Source organism: Prionailurus bengalensis, chromosome B1 (genome assembly GCF_016509475.1).
Source record: "Prionailurus bengalensis isolate Pbe53 chromosome B1, Fcat_Pben_1.1_paternal_pri, whole genome shotgun sequence".
Taxonomy (NCBI): domain Eukaryota; kingdom Metazoa; phylum Chordata; class Mammalia; order Carnivora; family Felidae; genus Prionailurus; species Prionailurus bengalensis.
Genome location: NC_057344.1, coordinates 102,582,002 through 102,594,693, shown reverse-complemented (window position 1 = coordinate 102,594,693; position 12,692 = coordinate 102,582,002). Strand labels below are relative to the sequence as shown.

At 34.4% G+C, this 12,692-nt stretch overlaps 1 protein-coding gene across 13 annotated transcripts in view; it reads left to right on the top strand.

Annotated features, from left to right (window-relative positions):
- The window catches only part of KIAA1109 (KIAA1109 ortholog), a 219,284-nt gene that overhangs the window by 106,762 nt on the left and 99,830 nt on the right, over window positions 1-12,692 (top strand). For all 13 annotated transcript variants that reach the window (XM_043569106.1, XM_043569090.1, XM_043569164.1 and 10 more), the window contains 10 exons: window positions 115-288; window positions 767-887; window positions 2,689-2,835; window positions 3,180-3,307; window positions 3,640-3,839; window positions 7,075-7,272; window positions 7,953-8,164; window positions 10,706-10,857; window positions 11,311-11,461; window positions 11,637-11,789. In XM_043569106.1, coding sequence (XP_043425041.1) covers window positions 115-288; window positions 767-887; window positions 2,689-2,835; window positions 3,180-3,307; window positions 3,640-3,839; window positions 7,075-7,272; window positions 7,953-8,164; window positions 10,706-10,857; window positions 11,311-11,461; window positions 11,637-11,789 — 1,636 coding nt within the window. The remainder of the gene's footprint in view (window positions 1-114; window positions 289-766; window positions 888-2,688; window positions 2,836-3,179; window positions 3,308-3,639; window positions 3,840-7,074; window positions 7,273-7,952; window positions 8,165-10,705; window positions 10,858-11,310; window positions 11,462-11,636; window positions 11,790-12,692) is intronic.

Sequence of the window (12,692 nt, the reverse complement as noted above, 5' to 3'; positions counted from 1 at the left end):
AATTTTTAGTTGAAATAAACATACATTTGAGTGGTCATTCATCTTAAGGAAACTTTAAGTTCTATTCTTTCTCGTGATCTTTTAAACCTGTATTTTGCTTGTTAAATTGTATAGTACACCATATACTCCTCTGGAAAAGAAAACTGTTGATAACACAGATGATGAAACATTAACAGAAGAGTGGACCCTGGATCAACCAGTCTCTCAGACCAGGACCACAGCCATAGTTGAAGTAAAAGGGACTGTTGATATTGTTCTGACTCCCCTGGTGGCTGAAGCTTTGGACAGGTATTACTTTTGTTTACAAATATAACTATTTCATAAAATTATAAGTGTATGTGATATGATTAGTGTATGTGTTAATAAAGAAGATTGTTGATGATGACTATTTTGATTGAACAAAGATGAAAATATGTTTAAAAAGGTTTATCATTTGTTACTTTTTCAGCATAAATAATTATATTGCAATATTGTAATTATTTTATTGCATTATATTTTCTCTTTTTTGGGGATGATGAGCATAAAATGTAACACCCAGGAACTAATTAGTATGTTTGATATTCTTACTAGTATCTACTTAATGAAAGGAAAAAGGGGAAATAATAGATTTCTGTGTCCTGCAAGGAGCTTATAGCCCAGCAAAGGAGACAAAACTAACACTAATAAAATCTAGAGTGGAACATAATGGGCCTATTTAGATAAACTAGACTGTAGTATTAAGTGATATTTAAGTTTTTCATTTACTGTTTTTTTTTTTTTCCCTCAGATATATTGAAGCGATGGTTCATTGTGCTAGTACCCGCCATCCAGCTGCAATTGTAGATGATCTCCATGCCAAAGTCCTCAGGGAAGCTGTCCAAAATAGCAAGACTACCTTCTCAGAAAATGTAAGAACATTTTTATTCAGTGAGGGTAGCCAATTGAATACTCTTCATGTGTATGTGATATTTAAACTTGAAAAAAAAACATGTATTAAAATTTTATTAGCCCTTTAAATTGGAATACATAGACATTTTTTTTTAAATGTTCATTTACTTATTTTGAGAGAGAGAGCATGAGGGAGGGGCCCAGACAGAGAGGGAGAGAGAAAATCTCAAGCAGGTTCTGTACTTTCAGTTCAGAGCCTACCACGGGGCTCAATCTCATGAACTGTGAGATCATGACCCGAGCTGCAATCAAGAGTTGGAAGCTCAACCAACTGAGCCACCCAGGCACTCCAAATCCATAGACATTTCTGAATAGTCTTTGTATGTTATTGGCTCCTTAAGAGATACCATATATAACTGTACTGTGAATAAATAGCAATTAAATATTTATTAAAGTGTTTAGCTTTATTTTTTCTTTTATATCAGAAGTAACTTAATTCTAAGGCTTTCCTAAAGAACTTTGGTCCTAAGTGAATGAACAATCAATTGTCAGGCTGGTACATTGATTTTCTAAGAATGCAAAGCTGCATATTGACTTTTCTCTGTGATTAGATAACTTGTGTCTTAATATTTTTGAGATTATTTTTATTTTATTTTTTTAGAGAGCAAGAAAGCGTGCATGCATGGGCACACATGCACAAGTGGGGGAGAGGCAGAGGGAAAGAGAATCTTTTTTTAAAAAAACTTTAAAGTTTATTTATTTATTTATTTAAAAAATTTCATTATTTTAATTAATTAATTTATTATTTATTTATTTACTATTTATTATTTTTGAGACAGAGAGAGACAGAGCATGAACGGGGGAGGGTCAGAGAGAGGGAGACACAGAATCTAAATAGGCTCCAGGCTCTGAGCTGTCAGCACAGAGCCCGACGCGGGGCTCAAACTCACGGACTGTGTGATGATGACCTGAGCCTAAGTCAGCCGGTTAACCGACTGAGCCACCCAGGCGCCCGTAAATTTTATTTATTTTAAGAGAGAGCGTGAGCAGGAGAAGGAAAGAGAGGGAGAGAGAGAATCCCAAGTAGTTTCTGCACTGTCGGTGCAGAGCCCAATACGGGCCTTGATTTTACAAGCCTATGAAATCATGACCCGAGCTGAAATCACGAGTCTGTCGCTTAATGGATTGAGCCACCCAGGTGCCCCAAGATTATTTTTGTTCACTTCAGTGAATTAAGTCATCATCTCCTGGTGTGTGATGTTCTACTTATGTTGTAGTTCTAGCCACTGAGCCAGTTTCTTAGCAGTCATATCATGGTGATTCTCCATTTGACTTTCAAATTTATCTGGGTCATATTTGGGCTAGAGACTAGAGGCAAGATAAAGTGAGGTTGGTTATTTTTAATGATCCAGTTATTCAAAACATATTGGCATTTCATGTGACAGGTAGTTAGGGTATGAATGTACATCAAAAGAAATTTGAAAATATCCTCAGCCAGTAAGGAGCCAATTATCAAAAACCAAATCTGTTCTTAAATTAATACATTTTACTGATTCTAAAATAATACCTATTGCCATTTTTTTTGTGTTTTTCTGTAGGGTGTTTTCACTTTATTTTATATCACTTCTCTTCAGCCCTGAAGCTGCTAGTAGTGTTGCTCGCTTTTCTAAGGTTTGGACTTTAAGAGCGTGGGTGCTAAAGTGGATGGCAGCTGGCATATAGATGGGCATAAAGGAGCACATTGGATAAACAAGTTGCAATTGTGGATGATGTGGAAATTGTGAAAGTTCTCTGAAATAATAATTCTACTTTAATCTCTAGCTATCTTCCAAACAAGATGTTAGAGGAACAAAAACTGAACATACTACCATAGGAACTACTAACCAAGGACAAGCACAGACAAATCTTATAATGAAGCAAGATAATGTAACAATTAAAGGTCTTCAGGCTAATGTTAGCATACCAAAGGTAACAATTTAAAAAATTTTCCAGAAAGAGGAAAACATTTTGGTGGGTTTTATCCTTTGTATTTACTAAGCTGAATGGTGGTAGAATAGATTATATCAAAAATATATATTTTATTTTTTGATGATCTAATGGAAAAATTAATATAGTTTACTTAATTGGAATATGGGGTAATATTTATAAAATATTCCACATCCATCCAATAAGAATTGAATTATGATTTTGAGAGTCTATCAGACACATACATACATGATTCTTAACAGTAGTTTTTCAGTTTCTTGTATATTTTATGTTTAACTGATAATTTTTAAGTTTTTAACTCTGAAATTTATGACATTTTGTGTTAGGTAAACTTATGTTTGTTACAAGCCTCCGTGGAAGAATCTCCAAGTACAGCTCCTAATAAAAGCGTGACTCATGTTTCTCTAGTAGCATTGTGTTTTGACAGAATTGCTACACAAGTTCGTATGAACAGGTAAGATTTATTAATTTGAGCCATAATTTTCTTGTTGGATGTAAAAGCAAGAAACAATCATCATTTTAATATATTTCTGAAAACTGGTGCTAATACTCAAAATTTGTATTGGAATTTCAAATATCACTTTATAGATATGCAAAGTAGGTTTTTAAAAGTTCATACTGTTTTTACACATACTATTTTTCAGTAAACACTGAAAAACTTGTTATGAATATTGGTTTAATTAAAACAGTGGAATTTAAAAAAAACATTTATTAAATGTTTTTACTGAACTATATTGTTTACATGTTAATTGTCATACTTCTTTTTTTTTTTCTTTTTCCATAAAGAGGTGTGGTTGAAGAGACTTCAAACAATGCAGAACCTGGTAGAACATCAAATTTTGATAGGTATGTCCATGCCACTAAGATGCAGCCTCAGTCTTCTGGATCTCTCAGATCAAATGCTGGAGCAGAAAAAGGCAAAGAAATTGCAGCCAAGTTAAATATTCATCGAGTTCATGGGCAACTTAGGGGTCTTGATACAACAGGTAGGATTCTACAACAGATATTTTTCTTTGACATGTATAAATGTAAGAAGAATTTGCAAAAGGTAACATGATTTTTAAAAATATTGCTACAGGGGCGCCTGGGTGGCGCAGTCGGTTAAGCGTCCGACTTCAGCCAGGTCACGATCTCGCGGTCCCGGAGTTCAAGCCCCGCGTCAGGCTCTGGGCTGATGGCTCAGAGCCTGGAGCCTGTTTCCGATTCTGTGTCTCCCTCTCTCTCTGCCCCTCCCCCGTTCATGCTCTGTCTCTCTCTGTCCCAAAAATAAATAAAAGTTGAAAAAAAAATTAAAAAAAAAAAAAATTAAATTAAAAAAAAAATATTGCTACAATTTGAGTATTTTATAAGAGAAAGGTATTTCTGCATATATTGAACATATGGTATTTAATTGTTTAGTTACTCATGTTCTATGACAGTGGAAGGTAAACTGTGGTAGGAAAGTGAGTGGTATGGCCCAAATTAGGAACTGCTTCTGTCTCCTCTCTTTTTTCTTCATAGTATGTGCTGGCTCATTATAAAACAGAGAGTATGATCTTTATCATCTTTCTTACTTTTTAATCATTCTGTTGGCACAACTTCATTAAAAAGAATTAATTGCAAGGGGCACGTTCGTGGCTCAGTTGGTTAAGCGTCCCATTCTTGATTTCGGCTCAGGTCATGATCTCGCAGTTTGTGAGTTTAAGCCCGTCAGGCTCTTTGCTGACAGTGCAGAGCCTGTTGGGATTCTCTATCTCCCTCTCTCTCTGCCCCTCCCCTGCTCACTTCTCTCTGTCTCTCTCTCAAAAGTAAATAAGTAAATGTAAAAGATTATTATCTTATATATAAAAAAGAATTAATTGCAATATCAAAAGCTGTTAGTCAAATATAAAATATAGTAGCAATAAGAACAATAGCTGTGTCTCTTTAAAAAAATTTTTTTTTTTTTTAACGTTTTTATTTATTTTTGAGACAGAGAGAGACAGAGCACGAACGGGGGAGGGGCAGAGAGAGAGGGAGACACAGAATCGGAAACAGGCTCCAGGCTCCGAGCCATCAGCCCAGAGCCTGACGCGGGGCTCGAACTCACGGACCGCGAGATCGTGACCTGGCTGAAGTCGGACGCTTAACCGACTGCGCCACCCAGGCGCCCCTAGCTGTGTCTCTTAAAGTCCCTCTTGAGGTGAAAAACTAGAGATGTTACATATCCTTTTAATATTTTTGATGTAATTTAGTGCATAGCTCATTTTATTTTTTTTTTTAATTTTTTTTTAACGTTTATTTGTTTTTGAGACAGAGAGAGACAGAGCATGAATGGGGGAGGGTCAGCGAGAGAGGGAGACACAGAATCCGAAACAGGCTCCAGGCTCTGAGTGGTCAGCACAGAGCCCGACGCGGGGCTCGAACTCACGGACCGCGAGATCATGACCTGAGCTGAAGTCAGACGCTTAACCGACTGAGCCACCCAGGCGCCCCTACATAGCTCGTTTAAAGGCTTCAGTGATCTCAGATTGTCAGAGATTCAATCTAGAAAAAAATGGAATTTGTCACTCTTACTTGAGATGATTGCTATGTTAAAATCTACATATAGGACAGGTGACCAATCCTGAATGAACAAATGATTACCTTGAGTTTGCTCATTGTATTCTGTGAGCTCTGAAGTTTCCATGATTCTTGTATATATCCTGGGTCTGTGTAACTGCTGTGGCTTTCTCAAAGCTTTCACCATCCTTGTGTTTGAGGGCAAAGCATTTTGAGGATTCCAAATAAAAAGACTTTTCATGGCTGCCTGAGATCTATTGTCCTAGAGCTGGTACAAAATATAGTGGCTTAAATATAAAAAGGCTTAGTTTGCACTGGTAACCAGTTTGCACTTGGGTGTTGTAGAGACTGTAAGGAGTAATTAAATAGAATTTTAAAAGGCACACTATGTAGAAAAAAGTCATTAAAGACAAAACATAGTGTAAAAAAGCGTATGTAAAAAACATAATGTTAAAAAAAATGTAATTGTCTTTATATGTGCATAAGATATCTGTGAAAGGATTCTCAATAATCTAATGACATTTGTTACCTAAAGGGAGGGGAGGTGGATGTCCGAGTGTGGTATTAGAGCTTTTCATTGCATACCCTTTCACACATTTTGGATCTTTGATTTATGCAAGTAATTACCTAATCCAAAAATTTCAGTAAAATTTAAGTTAAATTCTCACCTTATATCATACATCAGAATAAGTTCATGGAATTAAAGGCAAATATGAAAAAAATGAATAATGGAAAAACATAGAAAAATGTAAGTGAACATTTAGTCTCTGACAAGGGAAGACTTTCTAATCATAAGTGCAAAATACAGTGTTTTCATATGATGGGATGTTATGTAACAATTAAAATAGTATCTTTGAAGAATTTTTAATGTCCTCAGGAAGTTATCATGGTTTGCTGTTACTTGAAATGTGGGAACCAAAGCTGGTTTGTTTGTAAAATAATCTCTAAAATGCTAGAAAGAAATTTAATTCAAATGTAAACAAGTTTATCTCTGAGTGCTAAATTTACATGTTTTTTTTTTAAACCTTTTTTTTTTTTTCCTTTTCTCTCTTAGCTGTAATCACAGAAAGAAATGAAAAAAGTAAACTAAAAGCCTTTGCCAGGCATGCAGGATGTTAGTTTCCATATTGCATATTGTAAGCAGTGGAATTATTATGGCAATGTCTGTTATGAATTGTAATTACATAAAATGTGTTACCATAAAGTAATCTTTTAGTAAAAGCTGTAATTTTCCTGTTTTCTAATGTTTTTCCTAAAGCTGGGTAATTAATTAAAATAATGTTTTTTTGTAACACAATGAGAAATTCTTTTTGTAACATGAGAACATAATTAAAATAATTTTTTTTTGTAACATGATGATGTAAAAATAGTTTACCATGAAACTGAATTATTCAGGAGCTATTTAACTTTAGATTTTTAGAGTGTCCTATAATCTTTCAGAAATGAATTCATTCTGCCTCTGAGCAATTATTTGTTAACTGTGGAATCTCTTTTCCTCCCTTTTACTTCAGTGAGATTCTGGCACTTTTTAAGTAGTAAGATATTAGGCATTATTTTAGAAGTTGGTTGGTTCATTTATTTTTCTTTTTGACAGGGTATTAAGATATCTTTTTAAGATATGCCAAATGTTTCTTTTTTTTTTTTTTAAATACAAACCTCTCTGTCTTTAAAAATGGTCATCTTGTTCTCTTTTGATAATAGATATTGGTACCTGTGCTATCACTGCTATTCCTTTTGAGAAATCCAAAGTTTTATTTACTCTTGAAGAGTTGGATGAGTTTACTTTTGTGGATGAAACTGACCAGCAAGCTGTTCCAGATGTGACTCGCATAGGTCCCAGCCAAGAAAAATGGGGTTGGATAATGTTTGAATGTGGACTTGAAAATTTAACCATAAAAGGTAAGCATTCTTAAAAAATTCTGCTTAAATGAGGGACAAATTGGCCCCATTCTGCTGGAATGTTTTGAATGATTGTGATTTTTAATAACCTGAATCAGCATATTTAAGCAGAAAGTGTGGTATGTGGGACTATTTACCAGGGTGGGTGCTCCATCCCAATTGCATAAGTGGAACTTTCCCTTCGTTGTGTGATTCAAAATTAACAGAGCATGTAGACATACAAAGCATCAGTGGTTGAACAGAAAAATCTGTGGTTCAGAAAAAATTTTTGAATAAAATATAAAGCCACCCAGCTTTTGAAAGTTTGTGTCTTTGGAAACTGGATTTTTGATTAGTAGAGATTTGCAGGATGAAAATACAGTAAATCCTTTATTCATTGAGACACACTGACTTACAGTTACATTTGTTTTCTTTTATATTACTGAATAATATACAAAAAAAGGGAAGGCTGAGTTGTATATAAGACTTTAGGTTTAGTCATGTATGATAGTAATTTTATATGCCTACAATTCTTTATCTGATAATCTAATCTTATGTGACTTTTATGGATAAGGACAAGTTTTGATGAGAAAGAATATCTTCATGAATTTTTATTTTTTGTTTTTATCTTTATGGATACTGTAGAGTACAACATTTATACACCTACCATTTTTAATAAATATATTCTTTCATTTTTAAAGGAGGAAGACAATCTGGTGCTGTTTTATATAATACGTTTGGAATTATGGGTAAAGCTAGTGTCACAGAAAGAGGTGGAGTGCTGACATCCAATAATTCTTCTGATTCTCCAACTGGCAGTGGCTATAATACTGATGTTTCTGATGATAATCTTCCTTGTGATCGAATAAGTCCTTCTTCAGACTTAAATGGAAATTCTGTTTCAGATGAACAAGTTGGTGAATTTTTAATAGTAATAGCGCTTTGAAAAATAACAGAAAACTGCACACCCAATTCAGAGTTAATTTCTGGAGTATATTTGCTTGTCTTTCCATATTTTAGATTTTGCTTAAATAGTAATCAAAGTATTTTGGTGATTATATACTACTACTAGAGTGTAAGTTCTGAAATGTAGGTACCATACCATAGATCTATTTGTATCTGCTGTAGTGCTTTGCTTTATACTTTGCTCATATTAGGCACTAAATATTTGTTGAATTATTAAATTAATAGAATATCAGAAAAGTAGTCATTGTTTTTATGTTGTTTCAAGGATTTTATATGCAATTCATTTATTGTTTTTATAATGGTAGAATGTCATGATGAATAATAGCAATAATGAAAATATTCAAAATTCTAGATTATAGAAGAGTTGTACCAGTGATTGGTGCAAGTTATTTCATCTCCGAAGTTTCTTCATCTGTATAGTATTATAATGATATTGACCTTCTAATTTGTTAAGATTAAAGGAGATAATACATATGAAAGGTTTAACTCAGTGTCTGGCACATAGTAGGAACTTGATAGATGTTGTTTTTAAACACATATATACATATACTTCTAATCATTTGAAAATTAGACCAGCTGAAGAGGAAAGAAACCACCTTTTAAGAAATGTCATGGATATCCAGTATCCATTGGCATAATGAGCTCTGAACCCCAGGTTTCTAGGAATTTAGTTTTGAAACATTTATTTTGATTTGAGGCATAGTTCAAGAGTTTAATCACAGTTTTCTTGTGAGGTCTTTGGAAGTATTTGAATGGTGGTTGGGAATTAGCACTTTAATTAAGGAAATTAAAAAATCCAATAGGTTCTCACTGGACAAAAGAACTGGGAAAAACCAGCTGTGCTCTCTTTGTCCTTCTATCCTGCTAATATACTTGACAGAAACTCAGGTGTCTTCCTTGATCTCTCTGATCCTACTCTCCTTGCTGAGTATCTCTAAATTTTGTAACATTGCTTACTTTGGCTTCTCTGACTTTTGCTGGTCCATGTCCTTATTCAGTTCTTTGTCCTTAAATGTGGGTGTTCACACCACGTTCTCTTTTTGGCTACCTTGCTTTTTTTGCTATTTGTCCACTCCCTGATTTATTTCATTTCCTAGTCCTGCTCCATAATTTGATGACACTACTCTTGCCCATCGGTTATGCTTTTAGCACTAACCCTTCACCTGAGCCCCCGAATTACATGCATTGGCCTTTAGCTGTCATCATTTACACATACCATAGATGCCCAAAATTCGGTCAACCTAAATCTAAGTGTACTGCTGCTTTGCTTCACATATTATTATAATTAGTTGCTTATTACCTACAAGCTCCCTTCCCTTTTTAAAATTTGAGTTCTTGAAGACTTTCTTCTCACAGCCTTGTCTGAAACCCACAGGTCAGGTGTATTTGAGAATTCAGACTTTTTTCCTTTAAGAGAAAGGTAATAACTGTGTGTGGTTTATATGTTACATAAACGCCTAGTGGAATCTGAGATAGCACTGTGTCTTGAACTATTTAAATACTTATGTAGCACAACATTAATAAAAATGCCAAATGGGATAAATAGCCCGTCACCAGTTCAGATCAAATTTTGTTGCCACATTTACACAGACATATTTAGATTTTTCAGAACATTGTAATTTTAGAATTGCAGATAAGGAATGTCGACTTATATTTAGTGCCTTCTAACTTTAAAATTACTGTTGCCTATGGTTCAAGTTGGTTTTTTAGCACTTAGGATTCAAACTATTTTGTGGATACTCTAGATTCCTTAATCATCCCACAAGAAAATGTCAGTCTTTTCTTCATCTTGATCACAAGTGAATCAGAGAGCTATAAGTAGACATTACAGGCCGTACACTTTTTTGTTTCCTTAATATTATTCTTACCTCCTTGCATTCTAAAGAGTGGTGATTATACATTTAAAAAATACTCCTCTATTTCTTAATACTGATTCAGACTGCTAGCATATAAGATAACTCAGAATTTTTGATTGTAGAGTGTTGTTTATTTGAACATGGACTACACTAGTATTTTTATGGCACTTTATTTGGAAGTTTAAAGTTTTTTGTTAAACTGGAATGGAAAATAGATTGTGGTGGGAAGCAGAAGACCTTAATTCTATCACTCATTCTCCTACTTAATATTGTATGACCTTTTGGCAAATCACCAAACCTCTTTCTCTCACTTTCTTCACGTGGAAAAAATAACAGTTAAACATCTCTAAACACATGTGATTGAATGAAGTGATCATGAGAAACCCTTCAGTTCTAAGATTTCTTGATTTATGGTTTGTTACAGTGCAGTGGCTTTTCAGACTATGCTCCTTGGAGCTTCAAGGGTCTCTAGATATTTCTCAGAATCAGGCTGAGCAGGGTTTATGTTACCTGTTTTATATAAAGGTGTTATCTGTAGAACTTGCTTTGTTGGGAAGATTTTGTGCTTAAAACATTAACCTTTGCACTAGTGGTTTTAAGGAGCTAAGTTTTTGGTTTTTGAATTTATGTAGGATGAAGGAGTTGAATCTGATGATTTGAAAAAAGATCTACCTCTGATGCCTCCACCTCCAGATTCATGTAGCATGAAGTTGACCATCAAGGAAATATGGTTTAGTTTTGCAGCTCCCACCAATGTGAGATCTCCTACACATTCATTTTCTAGGTAAAAAGTTTTTAAAACGTAGTACTATTCCTTGATGTTACTTTATTTTAAATAACATAAAATTCTGTCTAATGTTTTTTAAGTTATTTTTCTGATGTATCTAGCATTAGGGTTGCCACTTTCTTACCATATTTCCTACTTTCATGCTTTCTATAGACCTTATTATTCTCTTGTTTGACTCTTTTTCTTTTCTAGGGCTTTAGTTTTACTTTTATATGTCACCTCACCATGAACTTCTTACTTTCACCTCTAATAGGTTTTAATATTTTTCTTTTTTTCCTATTATCTGTTCTTGGCATTTCTACTTATATGTTCATAATGTATCTGGTAACCAAAAAGAAAAGAAATTTTGCCTAAGTAAAATAGCCACTAAGTATAGTAAGTATGGATTATTGTTTGAAATACAAATCTTGAAACTTGTTTTTGTAATTTTTTTTTTTTTAATATTCAAAGGCAGCTGAACCTTTTAAGCACTGCAACTCCAGCTGTTGGTGCATGGCTTGTTCCCATTGATCAACTCAAATCATCCTTAAACAAATTAGAAACTGAAGGCACCTTGAGAATTTGTGCTGTTATGGGATGCATAATGACAGAAGCATTAGAGGTATGTCTTTCAACAATACAAGGTATCATAGAGAATTTATTATTGAACATGATCCCTTATTGTTCATCATTGTTGGAAAACATCAGACCTGCAAGTTCTTGATTACTAGATATCTTCTATTTGCACTGTCTTTGATTTATATAACTCTAAATCTGTTGTTTTTGCTTTGTTTCAGAATAAAAGTGTACATTTTCCGCTGAGAAGTAAATACAACAGACTTACAAAAGTTGCACGTTTTCTCCAAGAAAATCCTTCATGTTTGCTGTGCAATATACTACATCACTACCTGCACCAGGCAAATTACTCCATCATTGATGATGCTACAATGGTGAGTTATGGAAACCATATGTGAAACCATAGATTAGTTTTAAAGAAGCCTCTATTCTTTAGAGGAGCCACTCATTGATCCATGGGGTTTGAGATGTGGATGAGAAGTCTAGAGGAGAAATACAATTAGAAATACCGGCTTATAGACAACAGTGGGCTCAGATGAATGATTTGGGAGTTGCCAACATGAAAGTGTTAGAAGCTGTAGATGAAAACTTCTAGATGGATGAAACGTGTAGGGATGATGGCGTGTTGAGGGAGAAACTGGTCCAGAATGGATCCCTGAAGAATACCAAAATTAAAGTGGGGTGGCGAGAGGGTGGATAGAGCTACACAGAATGCTGAGGAGGGAAAGTAACAGGTAGGAGAATGAGGAATAAATGCCTTAGAAGCCAAAGGTTTAAAGAATTTCAAGCAAAAAGTAATCACCAGCATCAGATTTCACAGAAATGTTTAATAAAATAGGGGCTAATTAATGGTTAAAGGGAGAATGTATAATAATACAAAATAAATACAATATATGTCTGCCTCTAGAAAAGGACTACAGAAGATAACATGTCTTCATTAGAGGTTTAGAACTTGAGGATCTCTCTTCTCTCCAAGCTTTAGGTCAATAGAAAATGCATGAGAAGTTTAGCCAAATTAGGGATCATTCTATCAGTATTTATTAATGATAACCTCCAATGAGAGAATCTCTAGTAAATGATGGATTTGAAAAAGGTACTTAGACCTGAGACTAGTATAGTGCTTTCTACTCCTACCCTGGAAATTGAAGGCTGGAGGTCCACAGTGCAAGGCTAGCTTGCCCATCTACTCATAGGCAGAGACACTGGAACTGAAATGCCACCAGGCATTTCTCATGTATGGATGCTTTGCCAAGATATGCTTTATATGTAAGAGGAAG